The sequence below is a fragment of the Nerophis ophidion genome, linkage group LG20 (assembly GCF_033978795.1).
Source record: "Nerophis ophidion isolate RoL-2023_Sa linkage group LG20, RoL_Noph_v1.0, whole genome shotgun sequence".
Classification (NCBI taxonomy): domain Eukaryota; kingdom Metazoa; phylum Chordata; class Actinopteri; order Syngnathiformes; family Syngnathidae; genus Nerophis; species Nerophis ophidion.
The window spans coordinates 25545475-25567874 of NC_084630.1; the positions used below are offsets into that span (position 1 = coordinate 25545475).

At 42.1% G+C, this 22400-nt stretch overlaps 1 protein-coding gene across 4 annotated transcripts in view; it reads right to left on the minus strand.

Annotated features, from left to right (window-relative positions):
• The window catches only part of vegfc (vascular endothelial growth factor c), a 56405-nt gene that overhangs the window by 7407 nt on the left and 26598 nt on the right, over positions 1–22400 (minus strand). For 2 of the 4 annotated variants that reach the window (XM_061880863.1, XM_061880862.1), the window contains 2 exons: positions 20913–21037; positions 4857–5181 (listed from right to left, as the gene is read on the minus strand). In XM_061880863.1, the coding sequence (XP_061736847.1) occupies positions 4857–5181; positions 20913–21037 (450 nt within the window). Of the gene's footprint in view, positions 1–4856; positions 5182–10242; positions 10328–18989; positions 19289–19362; positions 19475–20912; positions 21038–22400 lie in introns of those variants that run through there. The other 2 variants (XM_061880864.1, XM_061880865.1) reach the window with 2 other exon arrangements.

The following is a 22400-nucleotide window of genomic DNA, read 5'->3' on the forward strand; positions in this document are numbered from 1 at the left end:
ATCAATAACACCCAGAAAAGCAGCCGGCTTTGCTGGGCCCGAACTCATCTAAGATGGAATGTTGCAAAGTGGAAAAGTGTTCTGTGGTTTGACGAGTCCACATTTCAAATTTTTGGGGGAAACTGTGGAAAAAAGACTCAGAAAGTTGAGGAATGCTCATCAAAGAGGAAAATAACCATCCAGACTGTTATAGGTGCAAAGTTGAAAAAACAGCTTCTGTGATGGTATGGGGGTGTATTAGTGCCCAAGACATGGGTAACTTACACATCTGTGAAGGCACCATTAATGCTGAAAGGTACATACAGGTTTTGGAGTAACATATGTTGCTATCCAATCAACGTTATCAAGGACGCCCCTGCTTATTTCAGCAAGCCTATTCTAAGTTAATGATTATTTGCAAAAAATTAAGTTCGAACATAAAATATATTGTCTTTGCAGTCTAAGTAATTACATACACCGTATTTTCCGCTCTATAAGGCGCACCTAAAAATTTCAAATTTCCTCAAAAGCTGACAGTGCGCCTTATAATCTGGTGCACCTTATATATGGAGCAAGATTGAGCCACAACAGGTCTCGCAACTACAGTAAGCAGCCACCGACTTCATTTTCCCCCGTAGAAGAAGTGCGCTTCTTCTTCTACGATAAGCAGCCGTCGACTTAATTTTCGTCCGTAGAAGAAGAAGAGTGCTTCTTCTACGGTAAGAAGCCACCAACTTCATTTTCCCCCGTAAAAGAAGAAGTACGCTTCTTCTTCTACGGTAGGCAGCCGCCGACCTTATTTTTCTCCGTAGAAGAAGCGCGTGGTGCATGCTGGGATATATGACTGCGGGAAGCGTGCCGTTTCTGTGTGTTTATGTAAAGTGTTACGTCTTCGAGGGCGCATGGCTTCGATTGTTGTGTTCCTCAGCAACGCAGGAAGCAAGCAGGAGTAGCGTGGAGGTAAGATTAAGTATTTTTAATATAATTAAAGCAGCATCAACAAAATACAAACTGAGGACGCTAACAAGCGTGGAGCAAAACCAAAATGTCACCAAAGTGAAAACACGAGGAATGCTAGTCTATACAAACTTACTATTGCAAGGAGAAGAAACAGGAGAACGTAAATGTTGCCTTCAGCAAACATTAACCCAGCAACTATTGCTGCGTGACAGCACACTATAAAGGGAGGTGATGAACCAAAACACCTGGTGGGAACACTAATTGAAAAACTAAGACAGGTGAGGAGAATTAGTGCCCATGGAAACCGAAAGTAAACAGGGAAAGAGGGTGCACCCAGGAAACAGACTAACACAGAAAAACTACCAAACATAAATCATGCCATGACCGGGGTAACGGGTTATGACATAAAGACCCCAAAGTGGCTCGCTTATAACGCAGAGTTTGAACTCAAGGCGATCAGTCACACAGTAGAACACGGGAATAGAGCAGCAGCGAGAGAATTTAACATTAACAGCAGCGACACTGACTCGTTTAATGACGACTTCGATGGATGCTGTATTCGCCCAACTGTTTGATTTGAACGCTGAAGAAGAATTTGAGTGATGAGGAATAACTTAATAAAGTGAGCTTTACGTGTTTATTTTTTGTGTTGTGTTGTGTGACATTATCGTTTGAGCAACGTTGAGTTATTGATATATTATTGTTTTGCGCTATTTCGAGTGTTACTATATTGTGATTGCACTAACGTTTGATTTACCGTAACAGTATCAGACTGTTTTTTATGTGTTTATTGATTTGGGGAAAATAATAAAACAGCTGTTTATTCATTTTGGGAGTGATGGAGTTGTCAGAATGCTGGTTTGTAATCTATTAATAAAGTTTGACTGACCTATCTGACCGTTTTGTTGACATTCCCTTTAGCGCAGCTCCATCTAAAGCAGTGGTCCCCAACCTTTTTGTATCCGCGGAGCGGTCAACGCTTAATAATTTGTCCCGCAGCCCAGGTGGGGAGGTAGGGGGTTGGGAGTGGGGGATTCTTTTTTTTATTTTTTTATTTATTTTTTTCTTTGTCATGAAAAAGGGAGGTTTTTGTGGTTGGTGCACTAAGTGTATATTGTGTTTTTTATGTTGATTTAATAAAAAAAAAAATAAAAAAAAAATATATATTTATATATATATATATTTTTTTTTTTTTCAAATAAAAATGAATAAATTCTTCTGCGGCCCGGTGGTTGGGGACCACTGATCTAAAGGATGCATAACGTAAGCCCAGCCTCCACTGTAACATTTATTCTATGCACCTTATAATGCGGTGCGCCTTATATATGAACAAAGTTTTAAAATGAGCCATTCATTGAAAGTGCGCATTATAATCCGGTGCGCCTTACAGTGCGGAAAATACGGTGAGTGGAAAAGGATTTGCAAATCATTATATTTTGTTTTTATTTACGAATTACACAACGTGCCAACTTCACTGGTTATCGGGTTTTGTAAATACAAGTAATTAACAATGTGGAACAGGTGTTCTGTCAGAACAAGTAACACAAGGTCAAGGTGACGTAAAACTCATGAAATATTACCAAAAGAAGAGCATTAGGACAGAAGATGATTCCAAACCCAGGGAAATAAAGCACAACGTCCAAATTGCCATGTGGGATTATGACGAAAAAATTATTTCTACTCTTTAAACGGTTCATGATGTACATGCGCCTTACTTTAAAGAAACACTACAAACCAGGAGAGTCTAAAGCCAGCTCAAAAAATATTTGTTGACCACAGGTTGTTTTTATTGTCCCATGGCTTTTTATAAAAGTCATAATGGTTAATAATAAAATGCGTCATTAGATATTATTTTGTAATGAATAATACAAAAGGTATCATGTAATCCTATTGGGTTTAGCAGCTTGAAAGCACAACATGTATCAAATTGGACCCAACATTATGTTTTGAGTTTAGTTCTCATACTGTACTGGAAATAAAAAGAAACCATTCTCTTTCATATTTTGTACTTTATTGTGAGTGTAGATATGAAAATATGAATATTATTTTTAAAGTCTTAAATTTGACTTGTTGAAACCTGCAGAGACCATGACTACCATTATATGACACAAGTATGTTTTGCTGATATCAAACTGGCAGAGGTGGGTGGAGTAGCCAACAAGTAAGAGTACCGTTACTTTAGAATTATATGACTCAAGTAAGTAGTCATCTAGATGATTACTTGAGTAAGAATAAGAAAGTACTCCATGAAAAAAAAACTACTCAAGTATTAAGTAACTTGTAACTTCTTCTGATTATTTACTAGGTATTTTCTAATGAGTCATGAACTACAATTGTAATTGGTGTGTGCGTGTGTAAGACAAAAAAAAACATGTACAATTTACTGCAAAATGGCTATTTTGAAAAGAAACTAAAATATAAAACATGTTTTCAGTTACCGTATTTCCTTGAATAGCCACCGGGGCGCTAATTATTTTAAAACCTTTTCTCACTCCTGTGCTTATTCAAGGCATGCGGTAAAAGTAAGCAGGCGTTAATAGTTTTAAAACTTCTTCTCCCTGCGCTTACCAATGGCATGCAGTAAAAAATTGAGCTTCTACGGCCGCGGCCCAGTGGTTGGGGACCACTGCTCTACAATGTGTCATCGCGCCCACCTTTACACCATGCTATCTGCGTGCATGCCGGCTGGACGCAAGCATTTCGCTGCTTCTCATACGAGATTGCAATGCATACTTGGTCAGCAGCCATACCGTTTACACTGAAGGTTGTGATATAAACAACTTTAACACTCTTACTAATAGCCGCCACACTCTGTGAACCCTAACCAAACAAGAATAACAAACATTTCTGGAGAACATCGGCTCTGTAACACATTATAAACGCAACATAAGAATTACCCAGAATGCCATGCATCCATGACTCTTGGCTATATTATACACGTGCCCCCAACCCCGCCCGCCTTACCTGACGCACGGAGAAGGGGGAGTGGGGGGGATTGGTGCTAGTGGGGTGTATAATACAGCCAAGAGTCATCGATGCATGGCATTCTGGGTAATTATTGTATTGCGTTTATAATGTGTTACAGAGCCGATGTTCTCCAGAAATGTGTTTGTTATTCTTGTTTGGTGTAGGTTGACAGAGTGTGGCGCATATTAGTAAGAGTGTTAAAAGTTGTTTTATATCACAACCCTCAGTGTGATCTGTATGGCTGTGGAACAAGACCCCTGGTTTACACATAGTAAAAGCCAAATAAAACTCCTCCGCCATTTTGAAAATGACGACAGGGGAAGCATCACTCATGACGTCATGAATTTGACCCGGCAGTAAAAGTTAGCGTGCGCTAATACATTTGGGGATCGAGTTTGACCCAGCAGTAGTTCAAGGCAGGCGCATATGCCCGGCGGCCATTCAAGGAAATACGGTATTTCACCTTTATTTTATTAAGTACATAAATCCACATGCGTTTATTCATAGTTTTGATGCCTTCAGTGACAATCTACAATGAAAATAAAGAAAACGCATTGAATGAAAAGGTGTGTCCAAACTTTTGGCCTGTACTGTATACATACACCTACAGTGTGTATATAAAACGGAGGGTTTTAAAAGTTGTTTTCTCGGGTTTTGAAGGCTACAATGGTGACTTCCATTAGCCGCATCTTGCACGTGTTTTTATGATCTTTAAAATCCTTTAAAAAAACCTAAAAAAGACATGTGTTCTTGTCTCTCATAGGGATTGTGAACGATTCTAAAAACGTGGAGCTCCCCTTTACGCAAATAGGAATTTTAAACGTGAGCATTTAACTTGTGCAGTGTTACTGTATGCTAATAAAGCTGCAATGATTCAATGTCGATTATAAAATCAATCAATTAATATAAAAAAAACTTGAAGTAAATTAATACAAGGTAAAGTGTCTTACCTGCACGTAGCATGGTGAAACCTGCGGCCTTTTAGAAAACACTTATTGGGTGACTCGTTGCATTCGCAGGAGCACTTTGTTTTGTTGAGCGGCTGGTGCTTAGGACACGTCTTGCTACATGTGCACTGGCACGTCTCCTTGTTGTATATGTGGCTCAGTGGGCACGAGTGGGTCGGTGGATTGTTGCACATACACTTGCAAGTGCTGCGGTCAAAGTGACGGTGAGAACCACAGTCTTGAGTGTGAGCTGTGCGCTGACATACACACTGACAGGTCTCCACGTCCAGTTCCTTATGTAGGCCGCACACATCTGCTGAGAATATGTCTGTAGACATGGACAAACAAGAGAAGTTGCAGATTCATATGACTGTAGCGACACTAATTCAAGTACATTGTTTTTTTAATTAACAATTGGTTCTAAAAGACAAATACCAAATTGTACGACAATTATAAAATTTTTCCAATAACAAATGATAAATCGCTTTTAAGTACCCAAAAATACTGACACAACACAGATTTTACAGAAAATTATAAAGACTATTAATCATAGTTTTACATGCGAAATACATGTACAAAACCCCAAACCAGTGAAGTTGGCACGTTGTGAGAATCTTGAATAAAAACAGAACACAATGATTTGCAAATCCCTTTCAACTTATATTCAATTGAATAGACTGCAAACACAATATATTTAACATTCGAACTGCAAAACTTTGTTATTTTTTGCAAATATTAGCTCATTTGGAATTCGATGCCTGCAACAGGTTTCAAAAAGCTGGCACGAGTGGCAAAAAAAACGAGACAGTTGATTAATGCTCGTCAAACAATTATTTGGAACATCCCACAGGTGAACAGGCTAATTGGGAACAGGTGGGTGCCATTGTTGGGTAGAAAAGCAGCTTCCATGAAATGCTCAGTCATTCACAAACAAGGATGGGGCGAGGGTCTGTGAACAAACGCATGAGAAAAATGTCCAACAGTTTAAGAACAACATTTCACAAAGAACTTTTGAAAGGAATTTAGGGATTTCTCCATCTACGGTCCGAAATATCATCAAAAAGTTCAGAGAATCTGGAGAAATCACTGCACGTAAGCGGCAAGCCAATGAATTTCGATCCTTCGATCACCACATGGGCTCAGGAACAGTTAAAAAAACACTGTCAGTAACTACTGTTGGTCGCTACATCTGTAAGTGCAAGTAAAAACTCTGCTATGCAAAGCGAAAGCCATTCATCAACAACACCCATAAACGCTGCTGGCTTCGCTGGGCCCGAGCCCATATAAGATAGACTGATGCAAAGTGGAAAAGTGTTCTGTGGTCTGACAAGTCGGTGTTTCAAATTGTTGTTGGAAACTGTGGACGTGTGTCCTCCTGAAGAAAGAGGAAAAGAACCATCCGGATTGTTATAGGCGAAAAGTTTAAAAGTCAGCATCTGTGATGGTATGGGAGTGTATTAGTGCCCAAGGTATAGGTAACTTAAACATCTGTGAAGGCACCGTTAATGCTGAAAGGTACATAAAGGTTTTGGAGCAACATATGTTGCCATTCAAGCAACGTCTTTTTCATGGACGCTCCTGCTTATTTCAGCAAGACGATGCCTAGCCACGTGTTACAACAGCGTGGCTTCATAGTAAAAGAGTGCGGGTACTAGACTGGCCTGCCTGTCGTTCAGACCTGTCTCCCATTGAAATTGTGTGGCTTAATATGAAGCCTGAAATACCACAACAGAGACCCCGGACTGTTGAACAACTTAAGCTGTACATCAAGCAAGAATGGGAAATAATTCCAGCAGAAAAGCTTCAAAAAATGGTTTCCTCAGTTCCCAAACACTTACTAAGTGTTTTTAAAAGGAAAGGCCATGTAACACAGTGGTAAAAATGCCCCTTTGCCAACTTTTGTGCAATGTGATGCTGCCATGATTATTTGAAAAAATATATATATTTCAGTTTGAACATTAAATGTCTTATCTTGGCAGTATTTTCAATTGAATATAAGTTGAAAAGTATTTGCAAACCATTGTATTCTGTTTTTAGTTACGATTTACACTACATGGCAACTTCACTGGTTTTGTAAAAGACAATTACCAAATTGTACGAAAACTACTAAATGTTTCCAATAACAAATAATAAATCCAATGAATCAATTTTAAGTAACCAAACATACTGACACAACACACATTTTATAGAAGATTCTAAATACTATTAATTAAAGTTTTACATGGAGAAAATAATGCAAAATCCATATAAATGAAAAATAAAAGACATTATAATGAGCATTTAAGATGACATTTACTCTTATTGAAGACTCTTGTTAGGAAAGACGGCGAAGAGTGAGGAAAGGATGGCAGAGACACATGACACACGGTACCTTCAAACTTTGCTATGAGTTATTAGTGTTTCTTACCTTTGTTATAAATTGCTGTCACTCACAACTTTCTTTGGCCCCATAGTGGTTTATTTTGCAGTCACACTCAATAAAAAAAAGCATAGACTGAATCCCCGACATGTGGGATTATTTGTTTGAATGGCACCCAGGTAAACAAACTAGTTTTTTTACGCAAAATGTTTGACTTTTGGTTGACATTTTCATCAAAAACTCAATGGCACAAAAAGTGGGGCGAGGTACACCTGTACTCTCCTTTATAGACTTAGACTTCCTTTTTATATATACAGTATATGATTATATATATATATATAAAATAACATAATTTTTACCAAGCGGAAAGGGGTTTGTTTAAAAATGAGCACTAAGGACAAGCAAGTTTAAGATGACAAAGTTCTGCATAAAAGTGATCTTTTTTGCTGTTTGTGTCACAATTTTGCGGCGTTTTCAAAAAATACTTTTTATTATTTCAAACATGTCAAGGAAATTTGTACTCAGCTGTTTCAAGGTGGGAGAAAATCCTTTGAATAAAGATTGACTCCTCGAAAAAATAAATAGTAGCCCAAATGAAAATATGTTTGAAGTTTATGGTTCAAAATAGTTTGTTCATATCAAAGCATGCTGTAATACTTAGTAACTGCCACATGTTGAAAGAAGTAAAATCGGGTAGATTGTAAAACACTTTTACAGCGAAAAAAGGAGAAATAATCCCAAGAGGATTTTCAGAATTCTAGCAGGGTTTTTCCTGCGTTCAAAATTGCGTGGCAGCCACCTCCAGCTAATTTTGTGCCGCCCCAGCCGGAGCGATTAATATCGCTCAACACAGTGGTTCTCAACCTTTTTTCAGTGATGTACCCCCTTTGAACATTTTTTTAATTCAAGTACCCCCTAATAAGAGCAAAACATTTTTGGTTGAAAAAAAGAGATAAAGAAGTAAAATAAAGAACTGTCATCAATTGTTGATTTATTAAATTGTATAACAGTGCAAAATATTGCTCATTTGTAGTTGTCTTTCTTGAAATATTTGGAAAAAAATATATAAAAATAACTAAAAACTTGTTGAAAAATAAACAAGTGGTTCGATTATAAATAAAGATTTCTACACATAGAGGTAATCATCAACTTAAATCTTTGGGGATTGTAATAGAGATCCATCTGGATTCATGAACCTAATTCTAAACATTTCTTCACAAAAAAAGAAATCTTTCAATCAATCAATCGATGTTTATTTATTTAGCCCTAAATCACAAATGTCTCAAAGGACTGTACAAACCACTACGACTATGACATCCTCGGAAGAACCCATAAATATTTAACATCAATATTTATGGAACATGTCCACAAAAAAATCTGTCAACACTGAATATTGGATTATTGCATTTCTTTTCACAGTTTATGAACTTACATTCGTATTTTGTTGAAATATTATTCAAGAACGGCGTGGCGCAGTGGGAGAGTGGCCGTGCGCAACCCGAGGGTCCCTGGTTCAAATCCCACCTAGTACCAACCTCGTCACGTCCGTTGTGTCCTGAGCAAGACACTTCATTCTTGCTCCTGATTGGTGCTGGTTGGCGCCTTGCATGGCAGCTCCCTCCATCAGTGTGTGAATGTGTGTGTGAATGGGTAAATGTGGAAGTAGTGTCAAAGCGCTTTGAGTACCTTGAAGGTAGAAAAGCGCTATACAAGTACAACCCATTTATCAACCCATTTAAGAAATATATTTATAAAGGATTTTTGAATTGTTGCTATTTTTAGAATATTTAAAAAAAAATCTCACGTACCTAGCTTTAAGTACCCTCAGGGGTACGCGTACCCCCATTTGAGAACAACTGGCTCAACACAGCATAAAGTTCTGGCTGTGTTGATTGAGCGATTGATGTCCCTCTGTGGCAGCTACGTATTTTAACTGCAGTTGCAGCGTTGCGCCACTATATAGGCGCCATGTCGACAGCAGTGCACTGGAAAGACCTGAAGCAACTACCGAAGAAGAAACCAATCAAATCGCGTTTTTTCCCGCGACTTGGTTCCTAACGTTGACCGTGGTAACAAGTGGATTTCTGCTATACGGAGCATGATACAGAGGGCTCACTGGACTCCTACAGAACACTCCAGACTGTGCTGTGAACATTTTGTCTCCGGTGAGTGAACACAGCTAGTAGTGGTCGCTTTGTTTCCAACCTTTTTTGACTAATTATAACAGATCATAGATTGAAGAATTTATTAGAAGTTTGCATAAGATCAGATAGAGTTTCATGATGGGACAGATTGACTGGTAAAAGGTCAACTAAAAAAGAGTTAACCCAAAAAAGCACTACAAGCATGTTGTGTTCATTTTTAAAAGTTTCCTCTGTGTCAGAGTAACGTTTATGTTTTTAGCGTTGTAGATATGGCCGGCAATATCAGCCCCTATTTTAAAAGGAGGAGAGTCAAGAGTCCAGGTGAAAGGGAGCAGATGAATTAACATAACAGGCAGTTAAAATTTAAAGGCCTACTGAAATTAGATTTTCTTTTTTAAACGGGTATAGCAGGTGTATTCTATGTGTCATACTTGATCATTTTGCGATATTGCCATATTTTTGCTGAAAAGATTTAGTAGAGAACATCAACGATAAAGTTCGCAACTTTCGGTTGCTAATAAAAACGCCTTGCCTGTACCGGAAGTAGCAGACGACGTGCGCGTGACATCATGGGTTGTAGGGCTCCTCACATTGTTTATAATCATAGCCACCAGCAGCAAGTGCAATTTGGACCGAGAAAGCGACGAGTTCCCCATTAATTTGAGCGAGGATGAAAGATTTGTGGGTGAGGAAAGTTAAAGTGAAGCACAAAAAAATAAAAATAAAAAAAATTAAAAATTTAAATAAATAAAAAGAGGTGACGGCTCCAGGCGACGGCAGTGTGAGCGATTCAGATGTTATTAGACACATTTACTATGATAATTCTGGAAAATCCCTTATCTGCTTATTGTGTTAATAGTGTTTTAGTGAGATTATAATGTCATACCTGAAAGTCGGAGGGCTGCGGTGAACGCCAGTGTCTCTCAGAGAAGCCAATGGAGGAACCAAGATCACAGCTGCCTTTTTGACAGCTACAGGAAGAGGTAGCATAATCCACTCAAGTCTCCAGTAAAATCCGACTTAATATCACAATTTTACCATCCAAAAACTTGCTGGTTGACGTAAAGAAACATGTTCGCTTGACCGCTCTGTGTTAAAGCTTCACAACAAACAAAGAAACACCAGCTGTGTTTCGGTGCTAAAGGCAGCTGCAATCCACCGCTTTCCACCAACAGCATTCTTCTATATAGTCTCCATTATTAATTGGACAAATTGCAAAAGATTTAGCAACGCAGATGTCCAAATTACTATGTAATTATGCGATGAAAAGAGACAACTTTTAGCCGTAAGTGGTGCTGGGCTAATATGTCCGATACAACCAGAGACGTCCCAAACACGCGTCATCATTCCGCGACGTTTTCAACAAGAAACTCCGCGGGAAATTTTAAATTGTAATTTAGTAAACTAAACCGGCCGTATTGGCATGTGTTGCAATGTTAAAGGCCTACTGAAATTAGATTTTCTTATTTAAACAGGGATAGCAGGTCCATTTTATGTGTCTTACTTGACCATTTCGCGATTTTGCCATATTTTTGCTGAAAGGATTCAGTAGAGGGCCCTGCGATGAGGTGGCAACTTGTCCAGGGTGTACCCCGCCTTTCGCCCAATTGTAGCTGAGATAGGCACCAGTGCCCCCCGCGACTCCAAAGGGAATAAGCGGTAGAAATGGATGGATGGATGGATTGATTTAGTAGAGAACATCGACGATAAAGTTCGCAACTTTGGTCGCTAATGAAAAAACCTTGCCTTTACCGGAGGTAGCAGACGATGTGCGCGTGACGTCACGGGTTGTAGGTCTCCTCACATCCTCACATTGTTTATAATCATAGCCTCCAGCAGCAAGAGCTATTCGGAACGAGAAAGCGTCAATTTCCCCATTGATTTGAGCGAGGAGGAAAGATTTGTGGATGAGGAAATTTAGAGTGAAGGACTATAAAAAAAAGGAAAAAAAAAAAGGCGATTGCCGTGGGAGCGATTCAGATGTTATAAGACACATTTACTAAGTATAATTCTGGAAAATCTCTTATCTTTCGATTGTGTTGCTAGTGTTTTAGTGAGATTAAATAGTACCTGAAAGTCGGAGGGGTGTGACCACGGGTGTGTTGACGCCAGAGTCTCTGAGGGAAGTCACGCAGCTGCAGGAGGACGCTGGCTCCGCTGATGTCTCCGGTAAGAGCAGACTTATTACCACCATTTTCTCACCGAAAATTGCCAGTTGACATGTGGTCGGCATACATGTTCGCTTGACCGCTCTGTTCCATAGTAAAGCTTCAACTTCGGGAATTTTAAACAAGGAAACACAGGCTGTTTGTGATGCTAAAGGCAGCTGCAGTGAATCGCTTCCCACCTCCGTCTTTCTACTTTGACTTCTCCATTATTAATTGAACAAATTGCAAAAGATTAAGCAACACAAATGTCCAGAATACTGTGAAATTATGCGATTAAAGCAGACTAATTATAGCTTGGATCGGGCTGGAAAATAATGTCCGCTACAACCCGAGACATCTAACGCACACGTCATCATACCGCGACGTTTTCAACACGACACTTCGCAGGAAATTTAAAATTGTAATTTAGTAAACTAAAAAGGCCGTATTGGCATGTGTTGCAATGTTAATATTTCATCATTGATATATAAACTATCAGACTGCCTGGTTGGTGGTAGTGGGTTTCAGTAGGCCTTTAAGATTTCATCATTGATATATAAACTATCAGACTGCGCGGTCGGTAGGGTTGGGTATCAAGTATCGAGTATCGATTGGAACCGGGACTAACTTTCCGATTCTCCCGGAATCGTTCAAAAGTTTAAATTTCGATTCCTAGTTTCGATACCCAGTCCGCCGACCGGAAAAAAATAATAAGTCCGCCGACCCGGAAGAAGAAGCCGCTGAACACTAACGAAGAAGCGCCCACCGCCGGAAGTGTTAGCATAGCAGAGCCTATGTAGCCGAGCGAGTCAGTCAAGCATGGATAGCAGGCGTCGGTGGTCGAAAGTGTGGCTTTATTTTACTAAAAAAATGAAATATCGGCGAAATGTAACACGTGCGACAAGACTGTTTTGCGCTTAGGAGGGTGCACGTCGAACATGCTGAAGCACCTCCGAGTTCATGGAGTACAAATAAATGCGTGTCCCGTCTGAGAAGGCAGATATGGTCATTTTCCTAAACAAGAACTGTCTCTGATTTTATACTGTACCTGCTACTAATCTGGACTGGGTTTTGCAAGTTGTTTCTTATTGTTTATTAGCTTTTCTGCACCAGGTTAGCCCATCAGTCGGAGCACGGTAACATATTTAAGTACCTGCAGCATCATACACTTGTGTGTAAATGTGTTTTCATGAGGTTTCCTGCAGCATCATACACTTGTGTGTAAATGTGTTTTCATGAGGTTTCCTGCAGCATCATACACTTGTGTGTAAATGTGTTTTCATGAGGTTTTCAAAAATAAAGCTCTCTTCATGAAAGTGTACCCCTGTGAAAATGTATTCATAATTTATAATTGTCATATTAAAGTTCATAGATTTGATATTTATATTCTAGTTGAAAACAGCCTTGTGAGGAATTTATAGTAAAGTTCATAAAAAGTTAATAGAATTAAAATTGATGGAGAATGTCAGACTATGTAGCGGTTGATTTACGGACATAATTCGCCACACCTAGTGCTTGACCTTATTGTTATTATTCACTGTACTGTTCGAGTGTGCACATGACAATGTTGTTCTGTTTCACTGTACTGTTCAATTAGGCACATGACAAGGTTGTTCCGTTGCAGGTAATTCGGCGCGGCCCCTTTAAGTGGCCGTCAGGAGATTCTCCCAAAGGTGGGGGTTTGTTGTTCCCGCCATTTTTGAGTGTTTTAAGTCAGTCGGTTTTGTTCTAAAGGAATAAAGGATGCACACGTTTTTGTGTGTCAACGATACACAAAGTTGTCTTGCTTTCACGCTACAAGCACAACACTGGTGACCCCGACGCTTCACTGAACGAATTCAGTGGATTTTTTTCGACCATGACGGTGAATGCAGTTTCTCTGAAGCTGCCCGAGTTCTGGGAATCTTCCGCGACTGTATGGTTTGCCCAGGCCGAGGCACAGTTCACCCTGCGAGGTATCACCGAAGACGACACTAAGTTCCATTATGTTGTGTCCTCCCTCGGGAGCGCGACGGCGTCCAGAGTGGCTAGCGTCCTTACGCACCCACCGGAGAGGAACAAGTACCTCACGTTGAAGGCTCACCTGTTACAGACATTTGGACTTACCGACGCGGAGCGAGCTCGCCGCCTTTTTTCGTTGCAGGGGCTTGGCGATTACAAGCCCTCTGAACTCATGGACAAAATGCTAAACCTCTTGGGTGAGCACAGCCCAGGATTCCTGTTCGTGCAGCTTTTCCTGACACTCCTGCCTTCTCAGGTGCGGGCTGCTTTGGCTAACACCGCCATTTTGGACTGCCGCGAACTAGCTGCGGAAGCGGACAAAGTTTTTGTAGCCACCCAACCGACCTATGTGGCTGCATTTCTACCGGCTGAGGCAGATTCGCCCACTATCGCGGCTGCCGCCGCGGTAGCAGCGCCCCCCAGGCGGCAACCGGATTCTGGACTATGTTTTTTCCATGCGAAGTTCGGGACAAAAGCCAGGCGCTGCCGACCCCCGTGCAGTTTGAGGACCGCCGCCGGGAAACGCCGGGGCTCAGCAGTACCCATGAGTGTCGGCAGTACTGGCAGGCTGCTCTTCATCCAAGACTCCCTCTCTGGACGTCGGTTCCTGTGTGACACGGGCGCGCAGAGGAGCGTCCTGCCAGCATCAAACTTGGACATGCTGTCTGAGTCTCATGGCCTCCCCATGGAAGCGGCCAACGGCAGCCCCATCCGCACTTATGGAATACGGTACGTGGAAGTGTGTTTTGGTGGACAGCGTTTCAGTTGGAACTTTGTGACTGCTAAAGTGACAGTGCCGCTCATCGGGGCAGATTTTCTCTGTGCTTTCGGCCTCCTTGTGGATGTTAAAAACAGGCGTTTGGTGGATGCAATTACGTTCTGCTCCTACAAGTGCAGTCTCAGCGCGACAGACTCAATCAGACTTTCCAGCATGCTACCCACCGCAGACGTTTTTCTGCGCCTCCTCGCTGATTCCCCCACCCTGGTGCAGCCCACGTTCTCGTCAGCTACCACCAAACATGGTGTGGAACACCACATCTCCACCACGGGCCCCCCTGTGCACGCACGTGCCCGGCGCCTGGACCCCGCTAAGCTCTCCATCGCTAGAGCTGAATTTGAGACCATGGAACGCCTCGGGATAATTCGCCGCTCAGACAGCCCGTGGGCGTCGCCCCTCCACATGGTGGAGAAGCCCGGAGGTGGTTGGCGGCCGTGCGGGGACTACCGCAGACTCAACGAGGCGACTACCCCGGACCGTTACCCGGTCCCCCACATACAAGACTTTTCCGCCAACCTGGCTGGTAAAATTGTATTTTCTAAGGTAGATCTCGTCCGGGGCTATCATCAGGTGCCGGTCCACCCCTCTGATATTCCGAAGACAGCGGTAATTACCCCATTTGGACTGTTTGAATTTTTACGTATGCCATTCGGCCTTAAGAGCGCTGCACAGACTTTCCAGCGGTTGATGGACTCTGTTTTACGTGATTTGCCGTTTTTGTTTGTTTACTTGGACGATATCCTGGTAGCAAGCACCTCGCAAGCCGAACATGTGATCCACCTTAGGACTCTTTTTCAGCGTCTTAGCCAACACGGGCTCATTGTTAACCCGGCTAAGTGCCAATTCGGGGTGTCTGTGATCGACTTCCTCGGTCATCGTGTCACGGAGTGCCGGGCAGTTCCCCTCCCAGCAAAGGTGGCTGCCATCGCAAACTTCCCCCGCCCACTCACGGTTAAGGCTCTCCAGGAGTTCCTGGGCATGGTAAATTTTTACCATCGTTTTATTCCCAGGGCAGCTGACCTCATGCGGCCGCTGTATGATGCTCTTAAAGGAGCTGCTCTCAAGCACATGGTGGACTGGTCTGACACGCGGCACAGTGCTTTTGTGGGGGTCAAGTCTGCTCTCGCTAACGCTACCCTGCTGGCACACCCATTACCCGATGCTCCCATTGCAATCACCACGGACGCATCAGACTATGCCGTAGGTGCAGTGCATGAGCAGTGGGTGGGCGGCACTTGGCAACCTTTGGCTTTCTTTAGCAGGCAGTTGCGCCCCTGCGAGCGGATATATAGCACATTTGACCGTGAGCTCCTCGGCCTCTATCTGGCCATACACCATTTTCGTTCGTTGCTTGAGGTCCGGCCTTTCACAGCTTTTGTGGACCACAAACCGCTCACTTTCGCGATGGCCAAGACAGCTGAACCGTGGTCGGCTTGGCAACAGAGGCACCTCTCCTACGTCTCAGAGTTCACGACAGACATCCAACACCTTGCTGGTAAGAACAATGTCGTTGCTGACTGCCTTTCCCGAGCTGTCGCTGGCACTGTCCATGTCGGGCTCGATTTTGCTCAAATGGCAGTTGACCAGGCCGACGACCCTGACATCAAAGCTCTGAAGGCTGCAACCACAGGGCTACGGTTGTCTGAGGTCCCTTTTGAGGACACAGGGGTTATGCTCCTTTGTGACATCGCTACCGGTCGGCCACGGCCCCTTGTGCCCACCTGTTGGAGGCGGCGTGTTTTCGACTCCATCCATGGCCTTTCTCACCCGGGGAGGAAACCTCCCAGCGGCTAGTAGCTGCAAAATTTGTCTGGCGGGGATTAAAGAAAGATGTTAGGGACTGGGTTTCCACCTGTGTAGCATGCCAGCGCTCAAAGGTGCACTGCCACACGCGGGCTCCACTGGCACCGTTTACGGTTCCGGAGCGCCGTTTTGACCATGTCAATGTGGACTTGGTCGGCCCTCTTCCATCCTCACGCAGCTACACATACCTTCTCACGATGGTTGACAGGACCACCCGCTGGCCGGAGGCAGTACCTCTGACGTCCGCCACCTCCGCAGAGGTGGCACGCGCGTTCATTGGTACGTGGGTTGCCCGTTTCGGTACCCCGTCGGACATATCATCCGACCGGGGCTCGCAGTTCACTTCTGAGCTTTGGGCCGCTGTGGCCGAGAGCTTGGGAGTGAAACTCCACCACACAACGGCGTATCACCCACAGGCCAATGGTATGTGTGAGCGATTTTACAGATCCATGAAGGCAGCGCTTAGGGCGTCCCTGAAGGACAGCGCCTGGGTAGACAAACTCCCTTGGGTAATGCTGGGCCTTCGGACTGCCCCCAAGGAAGACCTGCAATCTTCCTCGGCAGAGTTGGTGTATGGGCAGCCCCTGCGTGTGCCGGGGGATTTCATTCCTAACACGACGGCATCTTGGTCCGCTGGTGAGCAACGAGCTGCTCTCCTCGATGCTGCCAAAGGTTTTGCCCCCATCCCCACTTCTCAGCACGGACTTACGCCGTCTCATGTTCCCACTTCTTTAAGGGGTGCAGCTTTTGTTTTTGTCCGCCACGACGCCCGCCGCGGCCCCTTTCAGCCCCCTTACAATGGGCCATTTCGCGTCCTAGAGAGCGGGGACAAACATTTTCTCTTGGATATCGGGGGTCGGTCTGAAAAGATCACGGTGGACCGGCTGAAAGCGGCCCACTTAGATCTTAGTCAGCCGGTTACCACAGCTGTACCCCCACGCCGGGGTCGTCCGCCCGCGTTGCCTAGGCCTCATAATGACTTTTTGCATCCTTCTGAGCAATCCCTCGGTACCTTGGACTGTGCAGATTCCATTCCGGTTCCCCCTGCTGACTCCCCGGCGTTAGTACCAGTCCGGCGCACCCGGTCTGGTAGACCTGTTCGTGCCCCTGTCTATTGACCGTTTATTTTCTTTAGTGAGGGCGAATTCTGGGGGGACGTGTGTAGCGGTTGATTTACGGACATAATTCGCCACACCTAGTGCTTGACCTTATTGTTATTATTCACTGTACTGTTCGAGTGTGCACATGACAATGTTGTTCTGTTTCACTGTACTGTTCAATTAGGCACATGACAAGGTTGTTCCGTTGCAGGTAATTCGGCGCGGCCCCTTTAAGTGGCCGTCAGGAGATTCTCCCAAAGGTGGGGGTTTGTTGTTCCCGCCATTTTTGAGTGTTTTAAGTCAGTCGGTTTTGTTCTAAAGGAATAAAGGACGCACACGTTTTTGTGTGTCAACGATACACGAAGTTGTCTTGCTTTCACGCTACAAGCACAACAACTATTTCATTCAGAAAGACTGTAGTTTAGCTAGCTCATTTAAAATATCCTAAACTTTTTTTTGACCCTGCCTGTTTGTTTTTTTTTGTTAAAGAAAGAATCGGAATCGAGAATCGTCAGGAATTGGAATCGAAACAAAAGAATGGGAATCGTTCGAATTCAAACAATACCCAACCCTACCTATAGCACACATGTAGCAAAACTATAAGTGGTGTTATTGTCATTTTAGGAATCTAACAGAGTTTGTGGCTCTAGGTAGGTTTTATTTGGGGGGAAATGGGTTAAAATGGCTATTTGTATGCTGAAGGTTGCCTACTCCTGCGTTAGATCAACACACAAAGCTAATGTGCATGTACACATTACGTATGTGTGTAGTTACATCATTTTGTGGTAAAAGCCATGTATAGTAGATGATATTCTGCTTTCATGGATAAATGTTTGCCTTTTAGACATTGTGTTAACATTATGTTTTTTTTACAGACATTAAACAAATCATCGTTCCTGGGGACTGACTACATTGAAAACCTATCAGTCACTGCTCATTCTGGCATGTGTATAAGTGGCATTATGATCAGCAATGTAAATGCATGTGCTGTCAGTCATGTTATGTTACTGATACATGCTAGTGGACTATACTTTTAAAGTATTACTTTGCGATAAAAAGCTAAATGCGGTCTTAGTAGTATGAGTGCACATACATATCTTACTGTATATGTTGTTTGCATGCTAATATTATAATTGTTATTTAGAACACTTCATATTTCAAATTTGTTTCTGTGCTACTCACTAAATGTTTTAATTTAGTAGCACTGGTGCCCGAGTGAAAAAGCAAAGCTTACATCCCTAGTTATCACTGAATGTATATTCTATCATGACAACAACAACATGATATAGTGCGCATGCGTCGGAATCGGAATCGTTCGAATTCAAACGATACCCAACCCTAGCGGTCGGTAGTAGTGGGTTCCAGTAGGCCTTTAATAATTCATGGTGGTGACAGCATGTGGACATTTTTTGTCCACAGAGCTCTTGAAGGCTGCTGAAAAATCATCTATGAGTGTCACAAGCAAAAGTGGCCCCACCACAAAAGCTATGAGCCCATTATTCACTTGTGCAAGTGCTTGGGCCACAGGTGTAAAACTCAAGGCCCGCGGGCCACATTATTTTATCTAGCCCACAAACTCTTGGAAATATGTGTCAATAAAATACTTCATTTTTTCTCACTAAATGCAATTGTTTTTTTTTTCATTTTGACAGAAAAAATATACGGTGGGGCAAAAAAGTATTTAGTCAGCCACCGATTGTGCAAGTTCTCCCACTTAAAATGATGACAGAGGTCTGTAATTTTCATCATAGGTACACTTCAACTGTGAGAGACAGAATGTGAAAAAAAAATCCTTGGATTCCCATTGTAAGAATTTTAAAGAATTTATTTGTAAATTATGGTGGACAATAAGTATTTGGTCACTTCAAACAAGGAAGATCTCTGGCTCTCACAGACCTTTAACTTCTTCTTTAAGAAGCTCTTCTGTCCTCCACTTGTTACCTGTATTAATGGAACCTGTTTGAACTTGTTATCTGTATAAAAGACACCTGTCCACAGCCTCAAACAGTCAGACTCCAAACTCCACTATGGCCAAGACGAAAGAGCTGTCGAAGGACACCAGGAAAAGAATTGTAGACCTGCACCAGACTGGGGAGAGTGAATCTACAATAGGCAAGCAGCTTGGTGTGAAAAAAAAATCAACTGTGGGAGCAATTATCAGAAAATGAAAGACATACAAGACCACTGATAATCTCCACGCAAGATATCATCCCGTGGGGTCAAAATGATCATCGGTGAGCAAAAATCCCAGAACCACACGGGGGGACCTGGTGAATGACCTGCAGAGAGCTGGGACCAAAGTAACAAAGGTTACCATCAGTAACACACTACGCCGACAGGGTATCAAATCCTGCAGTACCAGCCGTGTCCCCCTGCTTAAGCCAGTGCATGCCCAGGCCTGTCTGAAGTTTGAGAGCACATGGATGATACAGCAGAGGATTGGGAGAATGTCATGTGGTCAGATGAAACCAAAATAGAACTTTTTGGTATATACTCAACTCGTCGTGTTTGGAGGAAGAAGAATACTGAGTTGCATCCCAAGAACACCATACCTACTGTGAAGCATGGGGGTGGAAACATCATGCTCTGGGGCTGTTTTACTGCTAAGGGGACAAGACGACTGATCCGTGTTAAGGAAAGAATGAATGGGGCCATGTATCGTGAGATTTTGAGCCAAAACCTCCTTCCATCCGTGAGAACTTTGAAGATGAAACGTGGCTGGGTCTTCCAGCATGACAATGATCCCAAACACACCGCCGGGGCAACAAAGGAGTGGCTCCGTAAGAAGCATTTGAAAGTCCTGGAGTGGCCTAGCCAGTCTCCAGACCTTAACCCCATAGAAAATCTGTGGAGGGAGTTAAAAATCAGTGTTGCTCGGTGACAGCCCCAAAACATCACTGCTCTCGAGAAGATCTGCACAGAGGAATGGGCCAAAATGCCAGCTACTGTGTGTGCAAACCTAGTAAAGACTTATTATTATCGTTTGACCTCTGTTATTGCCAACAAAGGTAACTTTAGAAAGTATTGAGTTGAATTTTTGTTATTGACCAAATACTTGTTTTCCACCATAATTTACAAATACATTTTTTTAAATTCCTACAATGTGAATTCCTTGATTTTTTTTTCTTCACATTCTGTCTCTCACAGTTTAAGTGTAACTATGATGAAAATTACAGACCTCTGTCATCATTTTAAATGGGAGAATTTGCACAATAGTTAGCTGACTAAATGCTTTTTTGCCCCACTGTATGTACTGCTTGAAATTGCATTTCTTTTAAACTAATAGTATCCATTATTGCAACTAATATTACAGTATATTATCATACTTTTCAAAAAAGTTTTTGTCTAAATAAAAACAAATACTTAAATATCTGCTTGATTTCTGATTTTACAGCAAACTACCCATCAAATTAATATAAATGCCAATACATGTTGCGGTTTTCTTTACAGCATATTACTGTAAAATTAAAAAAACAAAAAAAATGTGTTAAAATTCTGGCGCATGGTCAGGATTGTACCACCTCTGCCTCAATTTGAGCCTGGAAAAACTCTGTAAAGGTTATGAATAAACTGAATTGTATGGAAGAATCTTGGCTGATTTTGATTCCCTACAATTCCAACCACAAGCGTCCTCTAGTAAAACAAACCTCTGATAAAAAGTATTTCCGAATAAATGACCAGATAATCATCATATACTCTTGGGTAGAAAATGTGCAAATAAACTCACTGATTTGTTGGGACGACTTCGGAAGGTGCAATGATAGTGAAGGATTTGTTGCAATGTTGACACATCGACACTGACTGCTGCTCCAATCTTGATCTTGGGCACATGCCTGATTGGCTATTGGGCACCTTCAACAAATATTGAAACAATGTTTAATAAAAAAAAGACTTAGATATAACATTACTTTTTTTTGTATTTATGGGTCTTCAAACATTTTAACCTGCATCCGCACTCTGGTGGGATTGGTTTATTATCATGTTACTTTGAGTCTGCGTAAACATAACTGCACTTCAGAATACTTTAACACAAACATATTTGTGCACTACTGTGAACACACAGATTAAAAATATTTGTCAAAGTAGAGATAAATATTTCTTCCCCTGCTGATCTTGTAAATTTACCTCCTTGCAAAGATATTAACAGTCCATATTTCGTATAGTAGGTTCATTGCATATTTGTACTTGAACCTCTACCAAGTATTCTGGCCCCCACAGACTGGTAATGTGTCCATAAAACACAATTAGTGCTGTGCCTTTAAGTAAGTGCTCATAATTCTCATTACTGTATTTTCCGGACCATAGGGAGCACTGAATTATAAGGCGCACTGCCGATTTGAGGGTCCAGTCAAGTCTATTTTCATACAAAAGGCCCACCGGATTATAGAGCGCATTAAAGTGGAAATGTGTCCCCTGAAGAAGCGTCCGACCGGAACTCTCTAATAACTGAAGTTCCTTGGGGTAATTATGTAAACTCACTACGCCGGCATGTTTTAGCGCTTTCATGGCGAGTTTACTGACAGATATAAGTAAGAACTTTACACTACTTTATATAAGAAATGTCCCATAACAAGAAGATAGAGAAAAAGAAGAAGCTTATCAACTTTGATGTCGGCACACAAAGGCGGACGTGAGCAATTTTTCAGGATTTATGCAGATCCCAAACACGGATCAGCAGGTACTAGAAAGTAAGAAAATGTGCTTTTGCATAATATTGCGAAACAAAATGCCAGATATGTCTTACCTTATACACAACACACTATAATAATACTCGTATGTTGAACCACAGTAAAATCCATCAAGCGGTGCGGCTTCATAGCTTACCAAGAGTCGTACTAAAACATTTTAATATATTTTTGTGGTGTGTAATGTTCTTTATTTTCAATGGAACATATACAATTTTGGTGTTGTTTATTTGAGTCATTTTGCATTCTACATGTATCTCTTATGTGTGACTGCCATCATATTGCAGTCTACACGTATTTTTTATGTGTGGCTGCCATCTACTGGTCACACTTATCATTTCACCATGTACCAAACGAAATAGCTTCGAGGTCGGTAAGCACAACCAAAAGTATTCCGCATATTAAGTGCACCTGGCTATAAGGACTGTTGATTTTTGATAAAATGAAAGGACTTTAAGTGCGCCTTATAGTCTGAACAATATGGTACTCTAACTCTCATAAGTCATATAGGGGATAGAAAACAACTGTTA